The sequence below is a fragment of the Ammospiza nelsoni genome, chromosome 2, assembly GCF_027579445.1.
Source record: "Ammospiza nelsoni isolate bAmmNel1 chromosome 2, bAmmNel1.pri, whole genome shotgun sequence".
Taxonomy (NCBI): domain Eukaryota; kingdom Metazoa; phylum Chordata; class Aves; order Passeriformes; family Passerellidae; genus Ammospiza; species Ammospiza nelsoni.
This window is the reverse complement of record NC_080634.1, coordinates 51,653,354-51,676,649: the sequence shown is the minus strand read 5'-3', so window position 1 is coordinate 51,676,649 and position 23,296 is coordinate 51,653,354. Positions and strand designations below refer to the sequence as shown.

General features: G+C 37.2%; 1 protein-coding gene across 1 annotated transcript in view; it reads right to left on the bottom strand.

The window, feature by feature from the left end:
- The window catches only part of BRCA2 (BRCA2 DNA repair associated), a 33,526-nt gene extending 10,832 nt beyond the window's left edge, over positions 1-22,694 (bottom strand). The window contains exons 1-18 of the mRNA XM_059465956.1: positions 22,555-22,694; positions 22,118-22,221; positions 21,259-21,507; positions 19,254-19,359; positions 18,413-18,465; positions 18,267-18,307; positions 18,057-18,168; positions 16,428-16,483; positions 15,397-15,511; positions 11,537-12,715; positions 6,106-10,887; positions 5,286-5,378; positions 4,300-4,369; positions 3,546-3,967; positions 2,360-2,550; positions 1,599-1,786; positions 1,079-1,249; positions 417-768 (exon numbers count right to left, since the gene is read on the bottom strand). Coding sequence (XP_059321939.1) covers positions 417-768; positions 1,079-1,249; positions 1,599-1,786; positions 2,360-2,550; positions 3,546-3,967; positions 4,300-4,369; positions 5,286-5,378; positions 6,106-10,887; positions 11,537-12,715; positions 15,397-15,511; positions 16,428-16,483; positions 18,057-18,168; positions 18,267-18,307; positions 18,413-18,465; positions 19,254-19,359; positions 21,259-21,507; positions 22,118-22,221; positions 22,555-22,556 — 8,286 coding nt within the window. The 5' untranslated portion in view covers positions 22,557-22,694. The remainder of the gene's footprint in view (positions 1-416; positions 769-1,078; positions 1,250-1,598; positions 1,787-2,359; positions 2,551-3,545; positions 3,968-4,299; positions 4,370-5,285; positions 5,379-6,105; positions 10,888-11,536; positions 12,716-15,396; positions 15,512-16,427; positions 16,484-18,056; positions 18,169-18,266; positions 18,308-18,412; positions 18,466-19,253; positions 19,360-21,258; positions 21,508-22,117; positions 22,222-22,554) is intronic.
- Between the last annotated feature and the right edge of the window lie 602 nt (positions 22,695-23,296).

Here is a 23,296-nt window from a genome sequence, read left to right as displayed (position 1 = left end):
TTCAGTATTATGCTCTTTAAAGTTAAAGCTCTTTAACTAACCTCAAATAAGCCAATGCCTTCCCCCACCAGTTCACCCTCTCATTGGTTTCTCCCCTCCCCCTATTCTTCCAACTTCCATATTGTCTGAGATGGATAAATACTTTTTTGCAACTTGGTGTTTAACCAAAGTAAGGAGCTGGAACTGCCAAAACACATAGCAAAACCTGGCAGAATTTTATACTACAAACTTCTCTTCCAACCGTATTGAATAACACCCTTGAAGGATGTCTTACAAATCTGGTTATTAAACTTCAGCAAAGCTCCATCTGTTTGTAAAGCTCCAATAACTTCTGTTTACAAAATATGGCTCAACTAAGTAGCATTTATCACCTCTCTCAGTCACATCCAATCAAGCTGAACTAATATTTTATTTACCTTTAACATAAGGGAATCTGGGGCTTCCAGTGGTGGACATCCATTTTGAGGACCAACAAGTTCTGCTCCATGCACTATGATCTTCTGACCAACAGTCAGCCTTCTTCTATCTAAGAAAGCTTTGAGAGGTGGATCCAGAAGAGCTCTGATCCCATACCAGCCATCAGTAACTTCAATTAAAGCTGCTGCTTTTTTACTTTCCATGTTCTTATTGCTACTGTTAGGAGATACAACTGTGTTCAGTGATATGATTTTGGAAATGCACAGTACAAGTGTTTTACATGCTGCATCATCTCTTTCCATTATTTTTTTGATTGCCGATCGTTTACTTTTATCCACTTCCAAATCATACCTACAAAAAAGAATTTGTGCTTAGTTACAGCAAACAAAATCCATCACATTGTTTTTATTTAAACACACTTGTAGAAAAGTGTTGGTTATTCATCTACCTGATGAAGCACCACTGTAGCAAAGCAAATGTTTTCTGCATTTTTGCAGGTAACACACACTATGTTTTTAATGCTGCTGTGTGTAAGTTTAACAATACAAGCATTCTGCTACGCAGTGAATGCAAGGCAGATGTACTTATTTTGTAATCCTGATGAACCAGAAAACACACAGTAACACAAATTACAGCTCCCAATACATTGCTATACACATACCTATATTTCAACTGCAACAGGACCATTTCTGGTGTCAAACATCTGTTAGCAAATTCATGTGGGAATGACACTTCCATGGCTGCCAATTTCCATACAATCCATCTGTAGTGATTGTAAACCCAGGCCTCTGTGATTAGGTTGGGATCCACGCCAGGAGTGTCACAGAGGGCTCTGCAGATAAGTTGTTAATAAATTAACCTGAAATCCACTGCAAATTTTAACTTCCCTATTACTTAGACTATTTATACCTTTGAAGAAATTCTAGAAATTTTCCAAATTGACTTTGCTTTCTTTAATGGTCAGTGAGGATCAATCACTAGCAACATTAATCTACATAGCAAATTTACAATCCTATAATATCTTTATTTATAGCAACAGATGTGTACTAAAAATGCACAGTAAAAAAACAGTAAAAATTTCAGAGGCTTTAAAACACCACTGTGTTGGATTTATTCTAGGAGACAAGAGAACTGCTATCTAATAAATAGCATAGCTGTCCCAAGTTCATAAGCAACAGTACCTGTAAAACTCCTTTTTCCCAGCTTTTCCCTCATCAGTAGGTATTAGCCATCCTCCATCAGCAAGCTGCATTCCATTTCCAGCTAACAAATACTCCTTACTGAAAAAGTCTTTGATGAGAAACTGGAAAGATTCTGCATTTGTGCTGTTAACTTGTACGCACTGTTTTGAAACACCGTATGTGTATAGCTGAAAAAAATCAGATGGAAAAGACAAAATAATGACAATACAGTAAGAATTCAAAAGACGGTTTAAATATCCAGTCTTATAATTTCAGATTAAATATTTCTTTAAGGTTGAGACAGCTTTTGTCTGATCTTGCCATTTCATATGTAAACCATGGAGAATGGAGGATTCCCAACAACTATTTTAGAAGAACAGCTTCACAGTGTACTTTGAAAGTGTTTAAAACCATTCAATAGGTTTGGTACTTTCACAGCACCAAAAGCAAAAGCATTTTCATATAGATTTACCTAAGCTTAAATTTTAACTGTTCTTTTCAACCATCTCTTCATAGGCATTTTAATTGGTGGATTTTTTTTTCCTGTTTGATTATAACACTAGAGATTTATGACCTTTATTATTTGGAATAGTTTTAAAAACTGGATATATGCTACTTAAGTACTGTAGCAACTGGTGTAACAGCTACTGTAAATACTTATCTAAAAACTGAAGAATGTATCTATTCAAAAGCTACTGAGTTTTTATTTGCTAGTCTTGAGAAAGAGATGTGAGACAGAAAATAAAAAGATATCAATATACCTCTTCTGTAGAATAAAAGCGAGGTGATTTCTCTTCCACTGCAGCTTTCAGAGGGATTCTACTGCTTGCAGATGTTTTAATGACATAAAGAGTGCCCGGCTGTGAATGAATATTTTGCCTACATTTCTTTTTAATTCTCATTTCCTGCAGGTCTCTGGCACAGCGGAGATTTGTCACCATCCTGGCCATAGCTGCAAATTAAAAAAAACAAACCAAAACATCAAAACCTTTTAAAAGCATTATCAAGTAAAGATACACAGTCACACTCTAGCAGATTCAGAGCAACATTTTTTCTATGCCACTCTGCAGATTTTTAGAAATTGCAAGTCTAAATATTAAAAGTTTAATGCATTTAGAAGGCAGTGATTACTGAAGGCATTAGAATATTTATATAAAACAAATTACATATCCATATTAATGTTATATAAATCACTGCACTCAACTTCCATCCACATACTCTTCTCATATGAAACTGAACTCAATCTTCATAGAAAACTCCAGCTGGAAAGAAATTAGTTGATGACTACAGAATCCATAATCCTGAAATTTTGGCCTGTTACTGCTGGATCTGATTCTGCAAATGTTCATATACCTGTTCAAATATATACAAGTCCTTCTGAAAAAAATCCAGATTATTTGACTGTGAATTACAGAAGTAACCAGATGAACCAGAGCATTCAAGAGAGCTTAGATGGCATAAGCCCATTCTTAAGTGGAACAGTTGAGCATTCAAAATCTGCCTCTTTTTTTGAAAACAACACAATCAACCATTTATATGGCTAAGTCTATATTTTAATTAGAGGACAGAAGGAAAACAAGCTTCTGTAAAAGTCAATGAAGTATAGCAATGCTAATCCAAGGTTCCTAGATTATTTTATCTATGAGGTATATAAGAAAAATCTAATATCAACTGAAACATAAGTTATCTTGTTTCTAAGTACTGTGTGAAATATTTTCCTTCTTCTCAATTAACTTTGGAGATAAACAGGATATGCTCTTTTAGGAGTGCAATATAAAATATTAGGAAAGTAGCAATTTCCTAATTTTCCTGAAAAAAAAAAAAAAAACTTAAAAAGAAGCTTCTTTTTATTAAAAAAAAGTCTGCAAATTATGCAAAAACCCCTTAAAGAATCAGCTCTGATAGTTAGTATTCACAATAGTTAAGTAGAGTAAAATCTGAAAATACCTAAATTGCCATTTTCTAGGTCAGTGTCTGCTGCATGCTGGATACAAGGCTGCTCATCTTGAGGGTCAGCAGTATTTTGTTCAGCTCTGAGCTGATTTAGTTCCATCTCTTTGGTCATAATTTTGCTGATGGGTGAGTCACACCTGCTGCTGCTGCTGCCTTGTTCGCACGTAGAAAACGCCAGCTTGGTTTTGAAGGGTGGAATAAAAGTTTTAGCAGCTTTGCCAGATTTGTACAAACTTCTCGTTTCCTCGCTCTCTTTTGCCGAGGCTTTACAGGGAGTGGAAAGCCCTGCAGCACTGTCTGAAGAGTGCCTGAGAGCACAGTGCTGAAAAATGGCAGGTTTAGACTGGAATCCTCTGAAGTCTTGATCTGGCAGGGTAAGGGTAGGATTCTTGACTTCGTGTCGTTCTTTAGTTGACCTACAGAAATGCAAACACTTAAGCATACAGGTTTCATCTTCCTGACAAAAATCAGGAGTTTTGTATTCTTAATATAGTAATTCAATTCAGTATCAATAAAAAGACAAAATATCAGTCTTTGGTATTTAAAAAACAGAATACTTAACTTCTATCTATTGAGAAAAGACACAGTGTAATAGGGTTAGCATATCACTGATCTACTGCAGCAGCATGTAGTAATGTACGGTAACTTAGTATTTAGTCATAATATGATCGGCTTTTTATAAAGTTGGGTAGTAAATTAATACTATATATTTTAGACAGTTACAAAGAAGAACTCTAAAATTTCTCACCCAAAAGGCTGACAAGTTATGGGTTTTAAAGGGACATGGTACATGAACTTTCTTCTGTCTTTGAAAATGCCTGTAATATAATTTAAAAAAATAAATGTTTGAAATGGCACATTACATAGATAGATAGAAATTTATAGCCACATGCTTTATCTATATTAATGAAAATTAACAGAAATAATTAATTAATAGAAAAGTCTTCAGAGTGGATTTAAATAGCTTTATTCTTTCCTGCCCCCAAAAATGTTTTTTAAACATCTTCCCATAGAGGGATAAGTGCTCACAATACTGAGCTCTCAAGAGTTTGTGTCTGTGAGCCAGCAAGATATTTTTAGGCTGCTGAAAAGGAAATGTTTATCATATTAACTCCAGGTAGGCTCACCATTCCATTTAGAACTCTTTCAACAACTTTTACTCTTTTATTTGACATTACAACAAAAAAGCACATTTGCACAAACTCTTCCTTCCATTACTGAAGGACATGCTTATCTTGGAATTATCAATGTAACTAAATCATATCTGCCTGGAATGTAAACCCACTTGTGCTATGCCCTTAGGCTGCAAAGAGGAAGTTTCATATGAGAAGTAATTATATAGTAAGTATATTACCAGTAAGTATCTACACAAAGTTAATCAACAAAATATATTCTGTAGATTAACCAATAAAATGCATTCTTCCTATTGAGACTAGAATTTGTGAGACTTAGGATTGTGAGAGAGCAGGCAAATTCCTCCTGAACTGGAAATTAAACCAGAGTTCTTGCAGAAGGAATATATTTAGAGTCTATGCAATAAGGCAAATCATTAATCACATAATTTAAAGTCAGCAGAGAAATTATCACAGCAGCTTTCCTGAATTTCCATGACTACATTAATAAATGCAGTAGCTAAGCAAACTTATTATATGTTAGGTTATTGGAAATTGAAGAATTCTCAAGATAACAACTGACACTGGATTATTTCTTAGAACACAAGATGACTAAAATTACCATCAGGGGTGCTTTTTGAAGCTTTCAAAGACCTGGGGGAATTCTTGGTTCTGTTAAATTCAAGCAGAAGCTGCCTCTTAATTGGAGGTTCACCTAGAATAAAACCACAGAGTTTTAAAAGTGATGCTCCTTTCAAGTTCAGTTTCTTATCAATCAGGACAACATAACTGTAATTTCGAAATAAAACACCAAAGTCAGAGCAAGCAGAATGCGCAAGTTCTCAGGTTAGTTTTCAGGTTTTCATCTCCCCTTCCACAAGGAGTTTTCAGCTAGCCCAGGTCCCTGAACTGGTCTGGGTGTCTGTGCAAGCATCAGTACCAACACTTCAGCGCTAGACAGATCACTTTCAGAAGGCAAGAAACTCTCTTAGACCAACAATTATTTTTTGAATCAGACTAGCAATCTCGATACAAGCAAAACATTGTCCTCATCTACAATGCACAAAAAGGTGAAAATGAAAATACTGCTACTCATTTTTCAATGAAAAAACACTAGATATATACACAGAGGAAAAAAAAGTCTGCTCAGAGAGAAAAGGAGCAGCAGATTTCTTCTGTAAGCTTACAGTAAAACAGCAAATCTGGACACCTTCAAAATTACTTATCACAAATTTAGCTTCTACTGTGCATATTTAAGCCTGGAAAGAGTGGATGAACCACCGTGCAGCAAGAAGAGTTTTTGTCACTGACATCTAGAGAAAGAACTTGAATGTTTCTGTGAGCTAAAAAATCAACATGACATGCAAACCAGCCCCCCAAAACCTAAACAAATGCACTGTGCAGAAATATGGAGTTGAACATATATAAGATAAAACACCTACCAAGTGAGTTGTTTTCTTCAAAGTGCCTCTTCCCAAAGGTCTTCATTTGGAAGTTTTTATCTAGTCTGCCACTGAAGGTCTGCGCAGCATTAATTTGTACTCCAGAACTGGAAAAACTGTCTTCCATAAAAGCTCTTGCACTTTCTATAGCCTCTACTTCCAAGTAATTTTTTGGACTTTGGAGAAGATTAGTATTAGTTTCTGCTTTAGCAGTAGCACTGCATGAAATTGCTTCAGACTCTGGTTTTGACCACAGATTCAGCTGCCCTTTTCCAAAAGACTCAGTTTTCTCTTGCTGAAGGTTATTTTTAAATGATGCTAACTGCTTGTTTTTCTGATTGTATGGTGAGTGCTCAGGCATTTTGACATGATGAGTGCTTGGAAAATACTTTATTTCCTGAGGGCAGATGTTTTGTAAGTCAGAGTCTTGATTGCAGCTTTTTTCAGTTTTTAATTCTGAGATCACCTTACCTGTTAAAGATTTCACACGTTGACCACTGTCTTTAACTGAACTAAGCTGATCTGTAGTACAAAGCCCACTACTCAAAAAGTAATCAGATTCTTCTAAAATTGCCTTTGCTTTTTGGTAGGCATCTTTAGAAACTTTTACCTGCTTTCCACTAGCAGTGCTGAAGCCAAAAGCAGAATCTGAAATCAATTCAGGGCTGGTATCTTCTTGCCCTTTTGATGACACTATCTGCATTTTCTTAGGAAGTACTTCAGTGTGCATTTTAGACTTTTCAACATCTTCCTCAACTAAAAATGCTTCTTGTACATGTGGTGAATGATTACCTTCCATTTCAGAAAAGAGCTGTCTAGCTTTCCTGAGTGACTCTTCTGAAAGCTCTACAGGCTTTCCACTTGCTGTACTAAACAATCCAAAGTTGCTTGTAGAAGCATCTGATGGCTTTATCTGCTTATCTGGAACAAAGTGCCCTAAAAGCTTAATATTCTGCCCAAATGATTGCTTCTGATAATTTGAAGCAGACTTTGCACCTGCAGATGTGTTTCCTTCTTTGTGACTGTCTTCATCAGTACTTGCATTTACTTCAATAAACTGGGATGAATTAACCTCTTCACTTGTTGTAGCATTAAAAAAAATAGCAGAATTAGGACACTCAGTGTAAAGGACTACAGATGAATTTCTAGCAATTTCTGTTTGATTCCTTCTTGAGTTAGGCTCAATTTCATATTTTACAGCTTCACTGCAGTCTTGAAACATTTGTCGGACACTTGCTAATGCACTTTCTGAAACAGACACAGCTTTCCCTTTTGCTGTGCTAAACACGGTTTCTTTCAGATCACCCCTTTGCTTTTCAGCCTCAAGTGTTGTTTCTTTTAACCTCTTAAAATTAGTTTCCTCTTCAGGAAGACTGACTAGTGTCTGGTTTTGGCTAGCACTGGCTAGGCTGTCTGTGAAGCAATTTTTATCAGCAGCAGGTTCATTTAAATGTTCTAAGTTGAATTCTTTACTGTCACCATTCATGTAAGAGCAGCTACTTTTTGCATCTAAAAGGAGTGACTGATCAGCTTTATTGTTGCTCTCCTCAACAAATAAACTATTTTTTGTATCTCTAGGCACACGGTTGTCTTCAAGGTCATGTGGTACCTTTATTAAATGCAGAGATGCAGCAGAGTGCACAGGAAAATCATCTATATTTCCTGAATCATCCCTCTTTCTTAGTGAGCAGTCCAACTTTTTCTCTGCAAGGAATTTTCCATCTTCAGACAAATGAGCTCTACTTACAGCATCACTCTTCTGTCCTTTAAGGGATTCCAATTCTGACTTTCCAGGTCTGACATCAGCTTTCTTATGCACATATGAAGTTGCCAAACTCCCTTCAAAAGCTTCACCTAGGTCAACAAATGTATCTACTTTAGCAGGATCAAGAACTGCAGCATGTTTAATAGGACTGCTCTCTATTGCCTGATTTAACTGGTCTCCAAGCTCTTCAGCAACAAGCTTCTCATTAAAATTGAGTTTTTCTGAGTCACACTGAGCAATGTTTTCAGTACATAAATCGCAGTCTTTAACACAGTTCTTGCCACATTTCCTTTTCCTGATGAGACTCTCAAAACTGTCATTATGTTCCTTTCCTATATCAACATCTGCAAAAAACTGTTCTGCTTTAGCCAAAAATCCATCAGCAATGACTATTTTCTTGCCGCTAGCAGTATGAAAACCAGTCAGATAACTTCCTTCCACTTCATTTTTCCCCATGTTTACTTCTTGTTCAAGAGGTATTTGACAACGATGGTAAGAACCTATTTTTATTCTGCTTTCATTCACTAGCAGGTCCTTATCATGAGTGGTGTCTTCTGCCATATTTTTACAATTTGCTTTTTCTTTATCAGAGCTCTCCAAAACATTTACATCTCCTTCTCCGCACTGCACACTGAACAAGGGCAGAGAATGATCCAAAGCTGCATCAGGAATGGATGTATCACCACCAGGAGCCTGAGGTTTTGGTGACAAACATTCATCTTCCTTTCTGTCTTTTCCTACCTGCTTAGGAGATGGGTTTTCCATTTCGTATGACGTATTTAAACTGTGTTCTTCTGCAATCATAACAGCATCTTCCAGACATGTTACATGTAATGAGTGGTCTTGCAAATTGCCTTCATCATCTCCTCGATTTAAAATTTGTTTGGAAGTTTCATAATTCTGCTTATGATTTTTAGCGGACAACAGGCTGTTGACATTGTTAATACTACTGAAGGTAACATTTTCAGTATTATTTGCTGATATTTTTGCCTTGTTTTCCATATTTTCCTTGAATGCTGTACAAGGATTTTCCTCATTTTTATTCTGTGCATGGTAGGAAACAGAACCTGTGTGGGAAACAGCATTAATGCTTTTGAAATCTGAAACACGAACAGTTCTTTCTTTGCTTCCTTTTGTCAGGCATCTGGGAAAATGACTGTTAGAAGACATAGATCCTTTTGAATTGTGACATCTAGTACCAGTTTCAGAAGATTTGAACAAATAGTTATCATCATCCAAGTCTCTGAAGAGCTCTGCAGACCTACTCAAAGCTGCTTTTGAAATATTTATTTTTTTACCTCCAGCTGAAGTAAAGCCTATGAAATTAGAAAAGCTGTCCTGCTTAGCTATGGGAAAGCTCTCATCAGATCTACTTTCATTTATGTCTAAGTTAGTAAAAGTAACCTTTTTATAATTTTCATGGAAAAACACTGCATTTTCTTTTTCATTTTTCACCAATTCAGTGTCTTCATTTGTGTCTTCCTCCTGAGTACAATACTTGTCATTTTTCACTTGATTTTCCGATTTAAAAGTGCTATAAACCCCCACATCTTTGCTTCTTTCAGAAATATTTTCTACATTCTTTGTTCCATTTGTTTCTACAGTTCCTAATTGTTGCAAGCTGTGACTTTGTATTGTGTTGCTTTGCTTTCTAAACTGTGTAAATTCAAACTGACTACCTGTTTCTTCTAAGATACTGGAAAGTTCAGCAATTTCAGCTTCCTGGCTTGCTGTCAAGGTTTGATTTGCTTCTTGCAAGGCTTGTGGAGTTCTAGGAAAGCTTTTACACAAGCCAACTTTATGTGGAGTAAACTTTGTATGCCTGGGCTCAAGAAAACTTGCCTGTGAATCTGAAGAATCAGATAAATTACTGCCCAGCTTGCTTTTTGAACCTGAGAAAAATGCATTTTCCTTTTTAACTTGATGTGAAATGTTTCTGACTCTTTCCATGGAAGAACCTTCAAAGCATTCATTTTCAATATCCTTGAACAGCATTCTGCCTTTTGCTATACTGGCTTCAGAGAATCTAATCTGCTTATTAGAAGCAGTCTGAAAGCCACTGAAGCCCAGATTCAAACTGCATGCATTAAGAGTCACTGATGATTCCGCTTTACACTTTAGGTTCTTGTTTGGCATTTTGCTGGAATACATAGGTGCTACTTGTTTATCTTCTGCAGAAGTGACTTCATTTAAAGAATTATTATCTACACAATCTAATAATTCTTTAGAAATGTCTACAGCTACATTACTGAATGCAGCGGCTTGAGGGCTTTTGCTGTTTTCAGCTGGCTTTGGGTCTTTATTGCTGGCTACATCCTCTGAAAAGGCAGCTGCATCTGTTTTCTCCCCTTGTTTTAATACAGTACTGTCATTTTCTGAGCACTGTATTCCCAAGGGTCTGTGTACCTCTCTACAGTCAACTCCTGATCTCTGGTCTGTAGAATGCTTTTTACTGGGTGATAATTTATTGCAACAGTCACTACTGACTCCAGTTATGCCAAAGTTGATCTGACACAATGTATTATGGGAACTGCTGTTTGTCAGGGATGTAGAGTCACTGTGAATATCAGCCAAGAGTTCCTTGCCACTAGGAGAAGACCCAAGCTCTTTCAGGCTCTGAGGTACAGCAGCTCCATCGTTCATCTTAGTACTCATGTCCTTATCTTCTTCACCTCTCCCTAAAGCACAGCTTTTAGGGAGAAATCTGGAACGTTTTCTTGCCATTAAGCATGCTGAAGTCAGAACTTTACGTTTTATATTTGAAAGACTCTGATTATTTGAAGAATTATTTGTATCTTCTTCCACTGTATTAGATCCTTCTAAGCATTTTATTGATGCAGCAGCTTGATCCTCTCTTGCATTCTCCCCCAAGTCTCTCAGGTCTTGTTGTTTCAGCCTATCACTGAAGGAATTATCAGATAAGTTATCCATTATATCCATTTTTAAAGTAGAAGTGCTGAAGTTCTTTGTCCTCATATTTGATTCCAAATGCTTTCTCTCAGCAGGAAGAAAGTGGTCTACAAGACATTACAGAGAAAAATTTGAATAAATTTATTCAAACAAATGTAGATTCAGATTTTCATAAAATTTAGGCAGATTAGATAATTTCTGTACAAGCTTAACAGCAGAACCCAATGTATCACTTTTGTTCTCAAATGCAAATTCCCTGACAAGGCTGGAGGTCTGTTTAACCTATATTCTAACAGCCAAAACCAAGAGATTTGGCTGCAGCTAATAGTACCAGGTAAAAAAAACAATAAATAAATTTTTACTTGTAATGAATCAAAAGATGGGCTTCAACTCCTTGTGTCTCAACATAAGGATTTGTTTAAAATTTAAAGTACTTCAACTCCTAACATAAAGTAATTCTCCTAGTAAAAACAGAACTGAAAAAGATAACTGAGCTTGTCAATTACAATAATGGCTCAGGGTGGAAGTTTCTATTCCAGAAACTAACCTGTTATGAAAAAAGTTATCACAAGATTACTTGAAAATGATCGTATCCTTATCACTGTATAACAGAACAATCCCATAGGTTGATTCCCAATTGCCCAGCTACTTTTCCAAAACCACAAGATTTTACGTGATTTTATCTAAAACATTTACATGAAAGGCTCATAATAAATAATGAATCCTCCACAAATGATGAAAAGCTTAATAAGGTACCTTGTTCAACATCACTGGCCACCAGACAGCCTCTAAATTCGTATGCATCAGATTCCAAATGTGGCAATGCAGTGTGAATGGGGGATTCAGAGGTTACTTCTTGTTGTATTTTTTCTTCTTGATACAGTAAAGTATTATTTAGTCTATAAATAAATTTCTTGGATCTCTTTCTCAGACTGGGTAATATCTTCAGGTTTTTAACACCGGACTTTGTAAGAGTATTTTCACTATTTATTAAATGTAGGTCATCACAGTTATCTGGAGATTTGGCACTACACGTAAGTGGGTGAACATCAGTTATGACAGATTTGGAAGCTGCTTTTAAATGTGTGGAAAGCTTGCCATGGTGGACTACAGAACACTCTGTGATGTTTGCATGTCCAATTAAAAAAGAATTACAGTTTAAGCAGCTCATTTTGGAAGCCTCAGCTGCACATCCTTTTACTAACTCTGGATCTTGAACAGTCAATGACACAGATTTTACTGGAGTTATTTCCAATGTTGGGTTGTTTTCAGTGTTTTTCATTTCACAGCATTTTTCTGACAAATCCACACTCAACAGCTTTTGTGTTTTTAACAAGCCTGAAGAGTTCAGTAAAGATGTTTCCACAGCATCATTCTTGGCCATTAGTAATGACTTTTCTTCTAAATTTTCCTCCCTATGTAAGTTGGAGGATGGAGAGCTACATACAGACATCTCCAGGTGAGTTTCGTCAAGACCAGACAAGTTCAGTTGAGACCACTGGCTTGATGGAGAGTGCTCACCTTCCTTCACAGGCCTCTCATTCTCCAAGGACTTGTGTGCTCTATAATCATGCACATCTCCTGAGTTCCTAAGAGACTCCAGTTCTTTTCCATATCCTATTAAACAGCCATCTTTATCATCTCCCGCATCTTCACTGGTGTTTTGGAGTAAAGTACAGTTCACTCGAGGACAGTGGCTGTTTTCAGTCCAGCTATTTGTTTTGCCTTCCTGTGAAATGCTATTCTTTCTTCCATTAGGCTGCTGAGAGGGAACATTCCCCTTTTCTTGTGTTTTATCTGGATTTATCTCATATTTCTCTACTGCATCCAGAGCATGTGGCATCAGCAGAAGAGTTCCACTGGATTCAGCTGGCATATTGAGTGTGTCCTCAAAGCTATCCATCTCACCCAGTAAGCCATCTAACACCTCTGACTCTAGAGTTTAGAGAAGATGGAAAGAGGAAAAGAAGTAAGAAAATCAGCTTTAGGAAATAACTTGGGAACAGTATTGGTAAATAGAGCTTTCAATTTTATAGTCATTACCTTTACCCAGGAGTGAGTTGGTAAAGAAAAACGTTAGAGGAAACAGGAGGCAAAGGAAATACATGTAAATGCCCTGGCCTCCTGAGCTCTGCAGTGGCTAAGGCTGCCAAGATGAAACCTGGCTGCCTCAAGAGAATATTTTTTCCCTCCTACAGACAGAGAATGAGTAGTAAATTTGACAAGAGAAATATATTGATATTTTCCTTCCAAAATTTATACCTGATGATAGGTACCAGACAGGTTAAGAAGCTGTCGATTTACTGTTATATAAAGATTAATTATTAAACTGTCTTCCACTATGATATAAAATAGTACAGTATCTAGAAAGATTTAGAAATAGTCTCAGTCTTTTAACTGATAGAAAGCTTTTAAGTAGTTCCATGATTGGCATAAATATTAGAAAAATAATGAGAATTTTTTGTGTTTAGAAATAACATGCAATGGGGGAAAAATAACCCAAACTCTACTATGTAGAACTTATATATGCCAAATAAAAATATTACCTTCTCAAATGTATTAAATGAGACTCACTTATCAGAACATTCCACATTCAAAACCAGGTTTCATTTACAGACTGCTTTTTAAGGCTTTTTCATATCACAGAAATCAAAATAAAGTACCTAGAAAACAGTCCTCTGATTTCCTTATGCCCATAACCAACAGCCTAATGTTTTCCATTAGCTTTTTTTAGGTATAATTTTTTAACTTACGACTCTATAACTTTCCCTACTAGAACTTTTAAATAGTGTAATATCCAAAAGTTTTTCCATTTGGAAGTCCATAGAAGATTTCCCAGTACTTGGTCACACACACCAAATTATTTGCAATACATCTACTACAGGTTCCTGCTGATGTTGTAGGCATAGAAAGTTACTCATTCTCTTTACTTTCTATTTTTTGCCTGAGTGGCAAATGAGATGTCAAAAAGAATAAACTGTAACACTACTGATTGAGTGTGCAGGTAGGTCATCTTCCTTCACTAAAGCAGGTTCCTCTGAAGCAACTTCTGTGACCATATCCCTTCATCCTGTGATAGGTTGTCAGTACAGCTTTCTACACAGACACAGCTTATTTGTTTTTACTTAAACAAGAGACGTTACTTTTTTAGGATGAAAGAAAACAAGGACTAACTGAAAGACTGTACAGATACTGTCGGTACACTGAATAATCTCATGCCAGGGAAAAACAAAAATCAGGGAAATTAATTCTGACTTCTAAACTTACTGGAGGGTGATATTATTTGATGATTTGATATATTATGATCTTATTTTCTTTAACTGAAACAAAATAATACTTAATAAAACTTATTGTAGTTTATGAGACTATTCCAGAGAAAACAAAAGCTACAAATGTGGACCTGTCTTTTTTATACATGGCATCTTCAAATGCCAAATTATCAAAAAGGGAAGATGTAAGAAAAGGGAAACACTTGCAAGTTATTTTCAACTCTAAAACAAATGGTCTTCTTCTCCCTCTTATTTTTCTCATACATTAACTTCTCTTGTCTACTGCAGTATGCAATGTAATAGGACCTACTGGAACACAGACCAAGACCAATTAATTTGTGCTTAATTTCTAAAAGTATTTTGCTAATTACAGACTATTTAAATACATTTACTACCAAACACATTCTTTTCAGCACATTTGGACCTACAGTATAAAAACAGCAGGCATATACCACTCTGTAAGCAACAATGTTTCCTGATGCCAGCATTCTCAGCTCTCCTCATCAAATTCTAAACTGATTCTTTTAAAATTCTTACATGTACCACTAAACCTTATTTTTAGGGCAGGTCATTCGATTCAGATAAGGAGACAAAAAATCCTAAGGATATAATGTCCTGTCTAGCCAGCATGAATTCCTACAGCACCCTTTTACACCCATGCATGCTGCACCAATTTCTGGTAATAATCTCCCCTTCTGCCATCATTTCTCAACTAAAATCAAAAAACCTCCCACTGAAATTTACACTTTCACTTGTCCACTGATGTGATCTAAAAACACGGAATGAAGGTATTCCTCACATGTATTCTGTATTTTCTGCATTCAGTTAAAGAAATCAGAAACACTTTTTCTCCAAAAGGATTTGTCACATTTTGAACTACCTATTTTGAACAGGTGAAGCAAATGAAAAAAGGATACAGCAAGAACAAAAAACCACAGAACAGTGAGTGCTGGGATGAAACTTCATGATAAAAGTTAAGCCTGTTCAATAACTAGAAGCAGTAGTCTTGCTCCCCCTTGAGCCTGTACCATTTTTCTGTCTCAGCTCTCCCACAGTCTCACCTCTCCAGCTGCAGTGAGCACACTTCACAGTACTAATCTGGTTGTTGTCCAGTGGCACCATAACCTGACTTTCATGGCTTAACCAGGACACTGATTTAATTCACTGACTCAACAGACACTCCCCTTTATAAGGCTAGATTAATTTTACAAATTAGAATAAATTTAGGGACTCAGAGTACACAGCTGGCAGAACAAACCAGCCACAGAACAGCCCAAAACACAGAATGTACTTTTATCCCCAGTCTTGCTTCATTGAATACTTATTAGGTAAAGCATCAAAGCATACCCAAATCTTTGATGTCATCTTCAGCATTTAGCTTTACTGTCTCTGGTACAGACAGCATACTTGCATCACTAATCTCAGGACATTTATCATGCTTGGAAAAACAGTTGTGCAAAATCTGTAAACCAAAGACAAAAGTTGTTATATTATGTACCAGTTAGCATCACTTTACGGGACAGAACTCTAAACATTTACTGCAGTACTTGACTCCATCTCTCAAAATGAAAGGTAGCATTTTCACAGGTACACGTGAAAAACAAACAAGCAGAAAATCCCTATTTTTAATGCAAATCAGGTTCCATTTTAAAGTCACCTTCAGGGCAGTGAAAGGGTTCAGCAGTTTACTGTGATCCTCTCAAAAAGGGAACAAAGGAGATAGGAGGAAGGACAAAGACATTTTGCCTATTTTCACTTGCAACTGTTTGTTAAATGTGAAGTTTCAGGTCATTAAGGATCAAACTTAAATTTGTAACTGAATCCTTTTAGTGTCACCCTTGGTTTTCAGTCTCAACAGTCATTCAGGTTTCATATACACATTGTCAAATTCCAATTATGCAAGAACTTTCCCTACCGCTATCAAAGGACTGAAATTAATACTCAATTTCAACTCTTGATTGTAGAGGTTGAGAGCAACAAGTTATTCCTAAAGAATAACTTCCAAAAATCTGATGGAAGTGGGAAAAAACAGACAAAGAGATCTTCAGATAAGTAACATAATTCCTAGGTTTGATTCCTCTCAAAATAATATTGACTGCTGCTGAAGCCAAGTGGTTTGGGGGGTTGGGGTTGCTTTGTTTTTTTTTTTAATAAGCACAGCAAAAAATATTCCTCAGAGAGGGTTATTCGTGAGAACACATTCTGCAACCATGTATTTCAAATTCAGTCTTGTGAGCAGTAACTTTTTAAAAAAGAGTCAGATAGGAGAGCTTGAAATGAAAATGACAGAATTTTTTATTCTTGGCTCAGGAATATAAACATGTAATGGAATAGCTTAACTGAAATTGAAGAACAACACAGCTCTTAAAACTACTTACTGTATCAGCCCTTCCATCCTGTCGCTTTGCTTCAGAAACAGAATCATTCTCTCTAGCTTTGGAAGGAGACAGACAAGTCAATTTATTTTCTCCTGAGTAATCTGCTGAGTGTGTTCAAATACAGCTGTGTTTTGGGAAGATTTTCATTGGATTATTTTAAATTCCCCTCAAATCTGTAAATAAACTAATAAAAACTAAAAGTTCCAATTAAAAAGTCATACAGTGGAAGGACAGTGTACAAAGGCAGTTTTGAACCAGAACAAACCACCACAAATCACAGGTTATGGTTTCTGCTATGTTTCCTGTTACCACCTTGAAACAGCACTGCCATTCCCCTTTCAAAGAGTTATTCATGGCATTCCTCCCCATTTTCTTCTGTCCAAAGATCTGGATGAGATCTTCAAGCCTTTCAGGAATTTGGGTTTTTTTCCCATTTCCTCCCAAAACAGCAGTACTACCTTCACTTTTGTTACAAAAGGAGAAAGTGAACCCTCTTTTTAAAATGCCTGAAGAGCATATACTAAAATATTTCATAGACACAACATCTAGGTTCTGTGTAGCAGCTCTTTCTTTTCACAGGTGTCAGAAGGCAGAGAGTATAATATCACTATTATAAAATATTAAGCTTATTAGACATGTAAGAATGAGAGCTCAAACCACAGCTCATCTCCCAGAACATCATCATTAAGGTATGGATACTTCCCCCAGCCCTTCTTTTCAGTTCACACCTTTCTGGACCAAAGAACACCCAAAATGGCACAACTCAATAGCCTTGTGAATAGTACCACCCCTTACATCCCAAAAGTAATTCCCAATCCTAAGGTTCATTCTTAATTTGCCCTATATGCACTACACAGTGGTAATTTAACAACATGAAAAAGAGCAGTGTCAGAAGCTAAGGAAACACATCCAGGTCTTCCCATTTTCTCATGAATTTTCATCAACAAATCATACAGTGAAACTTCATTTTGCTTATCATATGCTAATGAAATCTCACTTTCACCAACACCTTAGGTTGAGGCTTGATGTTTATCATCACTGTTAGTTACTACTGAAGCAATTATCACCTACTCATTCTCATTCACAGCTCTGCTGACACAGCTGTTTGTGCAGCTGTGCAGTAAATGAGCTCCAGGAATTGCCCCATCCAAATAACCCAGGAAATATGAACCCAGGAGCTCGGGTCTTAAATTGGATGAGTATCCCAGTCCATCTCACTGATTCTGATGGCAGGCACAGTGAGAGTGGTTAAAATGCTGAACTCAACACTGCTGCTGGGAAGTTGACTCAGCAGGCCACCTTCTTACACTTCATAAACAAGCCCATTTAACTTAGCCCAGCAGTTCCTAGTTATGTGATAGGGCAAAGCAAACATATCTAATCCTCCTTCTATGCTTTGCTATATTATTTCCAAATTTATATGCCCTAACCCCTCAGACAAAGGAAGAAAACTTCCGAAAAGTTTTCTGCGTAGGGCTGCATTATCTATAGGCACCCACTAATAATCACTGTAAGAATTTTGTCTTTTTTTAGTTAAAAAACCAAACAGTTCATACTGAGTGAACTTCCAGCATCAAAACTGGAAGTATAAAACCCTTAGCATTAGCAATTGCTCATTTTAAGAAATACCTATTATCACAGTTTCACCAAGGGTAGGAGGTGTGGCTAAAGAACTTGACCAGGACATATCTGGATCCACTTCTGCTCCCAGACTTTCAGAAATACATTTTGGAGTTCTGACCTAGAAATACATTTAACAATCATATATATAATTTCTATGCCAAATTCTAAATGTACAACTCAGGAAAAGGAAATAAAATGCATGAATAAAATCTGTACCTCCAAAAGTTTTGGTGTGTGAAACAAGCTTCCATATGGACCTGCAAAACATGATGTAAAAAGGACATTAAACAGTAACTAAAAAATATGGATTTTTATCTAGAGATGTAGAATATTTTGTAGAACCAAAAAGTGAAGATACAAACCAGGGACATTATTTCTCTGAGGTGTTCTGTAAGTATTCCTTAAAATAGTTGGACTGCAAAAGAAAATTAAAGCCATAATATTAATTTCATGTCTCAGTTTCTTAAAATAATTGAATATTTCAAACATTACATATATTACCATTTCCATTATTTCTTTTCTTTCACCATGGTTACTTCCCTGACTAGATAAAACACAGATTCCTCCTAACCATCAGTCAATATTTTAAACGTTACCATAAGTCTACTATAAACTGTAAAATATTTCTTTCAGGAAATAATTTAATTTTCAGTAATGATTTGTCTTACAAGTAATAAATTCCATTGTAACCATGCATTTTATAATAGGCTGTACGAAACTAGGGAAATTGGCTTAACTGACTGCAATGAAATAATAAGTTTAACTCTTCTTACAATCAACACAAATACTTTGATAAAATTTATCTGAAATACAGACATTAAGTCTGTAAAAATCAAGGCTATTATTAAAAAAAATCTCAGTAAATATTACAAATAGCTTTACTACTTGAGAAGCACATGATGTATCACTACTACTCTTTCTTTGGATGTTTGGACTTGGAAAGCTGAAATAATGTTAAAAATTTTTGTATTCCAGCTGTGAAAGAGTAGAAAAATAGAAAGAATTATCACCTGAAAGCAAGGACATCTTTGAATTTAGCCAGTGTTTTATTTACAACTCACTTAGCAACCTACAAGTATCATAAACATATCAGACATACAAGATTATTCAGTGCTCCTAAAGTTCAACAGTCTGGTGGGTTAAGTGTTGCTTTTTGCTTAAGGCCCAGACTATTTTCTATTTGTGTTGACAAATTTAGCATACCTAGCAGTTAGGCAGTTGTGGAAGTTACCAGGAGGTGAAGTAAGCATTTCATTTTCTTGGTCTATTTTTCTTCTTGTGTTACTTGGGCTTATCAAATTCTCTCTATCTACAACACAGAATACAATAATCAGCACAACTTTGCAGAACTGCAGGTAACAGTTTCAATTTTGAAGTTTAAAGCTAAGCTTTCAACAACCCCCAAAAAAACCTAATCAAAACAACAACAAAAAACACCAAAACAAAACCCCACAACCTAATCCTAATTTCTATTCCAGTATTTTAAATATGTTCAAATTTTATATCCAACCATTGCTACACATTTTTCAAATGCACAGCCAAGAAGACCCCTTATTATGTCACTTTATTGACTTGGTATTAATCAAGTCATATATTCCGTTCCATTTCAGTTTTAATGTACTGCATTGTGCCTTTCTTGTCATTGCACAACTTATTCTTAGCAAAAATACAACATGTGCAAACACAGGTTTGTGCAGCTTCCCTTCAAATTTACTAAGTCATACACTTATTGATTCAAATAAGCAACAAAAAGCAAAAATTATTTCCAGAACTGTTGTTGGACTCGCTGCCACTGTCAGCAGCATTTATTTGCAAAGCATCTCCAGGCAAAAGACAATGTTCCCACTAAAGCAGTAGAATCCTATGAACAGGGAAACCCTTACATGGACAATCAACTACTAACAGGAATTTCTACTCTGAAGTTTCCAAACAATCTTAGTATCAGAAATTACACTTTAGTATGTGCATTTCTCTCTCCTTCTGAGTTCCTGAGTTCACATGCACAGCACAGGTGCATTCCAGTACCATACCAAGGGATGAAATCCATCAGCTCCCATCCAGGCTCCTGTTTTCACAAGAGCCACTGGGCTCTAGCCAAGAAAATAGAATATTTCAGGCAGTCACACGTGAACTTTGAACATATGCAGACCAAAATGGACCATTTTGAAATAAACAATCATAAGGTTCCTTCCTTTGCCATTTATGAAACTGCCAAATGAAACTCCTGAAATCAAGAATTCCCTAGGGGCTTTCCACTGTAAAATACAAATAGCTACACATTTAGAAGAAACATGCTCTCAGCAGCAGTTGAGCAGAAACAAAGAGAGTTACAATATGCCAGGGAAGCAGTGTTATAAAGTACACTTGAACTGCAGCATAGCTCTAACCCTTCACAGAATTTGCACAGGATCTAAGAACAATTCTGGTAATAAAAGGGAGTCTTGTGTTTGTCTGTAACCTGGTTAGAAAAGCTTATCAGAAGGACACAGACACAGCAGATGTACCAATCACATACTTCAAGAATAGGGTTAAATACTCTTCCAAAGAAGAGATTCTTACAGACAATGTTGCATATGTTCTCCATAGAAAAGGTCTTGCTGTGCAAGGAGGGTGGGTACATCAGAAAGGAGCACACTGTCATGAACTTCCATGATGTACTTGGGATTTGGAAATAATATATGAGAAGAACCTCACAAAATTCCTTTTTTCTCCAAATGGAAAAATGTAGTTTTTTCTATAATTTACAATCTTAGTAACTCAAAGAGATGGTGTTTCTAAAACTTTCCAAGAAAAGTTAAGGAGTGCCCTACAGATTGCCTCACACTTCATCATGATAAGAATGATAAGGAAAGCTTCAAATGAAGCTTTCCCTTTAAAAGCTTCAAAACTTCTGCATAAAAAAATTAGACTGCTAAAAAAATTCACTTTGATTTGCAGTCAACAGGTTATACTGAGTTTGTATCCCCTCATATTAACAGTACTTAGAATGTTTGGACCACAACAGTATCACTTATACAGGGAATTTTGCTTATATATTACCAGTTTATCACAACCTGAATCCACTAGAATATTAATTCTGCATTTTTATAGATGATCTTCAGAAGACTACTAAAATAAGTTTTTTAGTCCCACAGTTCCTGCAGTAGCATTATCTATTACATTAATGATCATCAGCTGCAACAGAAGGTTAAAAAAAAAAGTTACTCACTTGCTCCTACTTTTTTCTGATCAGGCTCTTTTTCAGGAGAAGAAGGTGGCAATACTGCATTTTGTTCTTTAAAGAGCAGTGGGGTTGATGCCAGCTGACTGTATGCAGAGGGTTTTGTCCTTGGGGTTTTAAAAGCTGTTTGATCAAGCCAGCCAGAGGGCCCATGAAGCTCTCCAAAGGATCTGGGCTCATATGGGGGTGCTTCTGTGCTGAGTTCTTCAAACCAATTAAGACTGATGGGCCCTAAATCTGCGAGGGAAAACATACAGAAAACCACATGAAAAGGAAAAAGGTTCCTCTATGAAGGATGTGAAAACATGCCAGGCATTTAAATGCTAACAGCCAAACACAGCGCTCCTTCCACTGCCATACTCTTGGTATGCTTGTTTCTAGATGGTTTTGGACTCTGATAACGACAAAATATAAAGAGATTTCTGCCCAAATTCTTAGATCATTAACAAAATAACCAAAGGACCAGAAAAATATCCAGTTTGTTTAAAATCACAAGTATACTCTGGCTTTTAGTTTCTCATTTTGCTCAGAGTGGCAAGCTAAACAAGTTCCTTTTAAAATCACTAACTACCACAGGTGTCTCCTGCAAAACACTAAGCCTGGTCTACATGTGGGTATGTATAGAGGTAACAACTCTAAAAAAGCAAGTACAAAAGTAACTATATAAGCATATATCATGAAAAAAAACTACAAACAAAAATTTGAAGAAATCTAGGAAATAGGTTTGGGGCAAGAACAGCAGCTAACAACTTGCATAAAGCTTTCCTGTGAAACGTACAGCAAATATGTACAAAATATTGGTGCCCAGAAAGAAATCTTAATAAGAATTACTTTAGATAAGCTGTACCTGATTCACTGCAGTGTGTCTTAAATATTTCAAAGAAAGTTAGCCTTTCCACAGGTTTGCAAGCCATTTTCTTATCCATTAAATTACCGGAACAGTTGAAAAGCCTGAGAAGAAATAAAACACTTTCATACACTGCTGTTTGAATGTCTTAGGCTGGCTTTCCTGCATTTTGTGGTGTGCCACAGCCCAGCTTGTTTTGCTTTGACAGTGATGTGAGCAATCACACACAGTGATGAATATGGTGGGAAAACAACAGACAAGAGCACAGGGAATTGTACCAGAGATAATGAAAACACTCAGCAAACACACGACACGATGGAATAGGCAGAACATTTCTGAGGTATTTTAAACACAAATCAAAACCCCACACTCACTACACTATATTAGGATGGAATATGTACTATCACATATATACTCCTACAACCATTATAACTTACATGTCAAGAATTTGATTCAAAGTTGCTTTCAGGTGGAGCAGACACCGCCAGCTTCACAGTTCCATTTAAAAAACATGTATAATAAGCCCATAGTGAGACTTCACCGTCCAACACATCTATGCCTTCCACAGTAAACCCCGTTTCCCACATGATGGCCGTGTTACACACGCTGCCTTACCAAAACCGTGGGGAAACGGGCGCTTTAAAAGAGGGTACGGGCTGCATTAAGACAGAACACCGAGGAACTTAACACTGCCTCAGAAGTACATTTTAAAAAGTGCGGTTTGACCAGCCCGCGCTGCTCTCCGTGAGGGGAAGCTCCTCCCGGGCAATGACGGTGCACGGAGCGCGGCCTGTGCAGCCCCGCCGGGTCACCACGGGGTCACCGGGGACGGGCCCAACCCCCCTTCCCCTCACCGAGTCACACCCGGTGACTGCGGACCCCGGCGGGCTGTGAGGAGAGGGAGGGAGGCCCGAGGGGCGGCAGTGACACCCCCAAAACACAGCGCAGTCCTGGGGCAGGGCCGAGGCACACGCGGGGCCGTTACCTGCCGGCGGCGCCTCGGGCGAGGCGGCGGCCGCAGCATCGCCTCACGCAGGGGAGCGGGGCGGGCAGGGCGGGCACGGAAGGCGGCGGGGGATGAGGGGGCAGCGCAGACCCCCAGCCCGGCCGCCCCGTTCGAAGCTTGGCGCCAACGCAGCGCCGCGCCTGCGCAGCGAGCGCATCCGCCGCTCCCGCCCT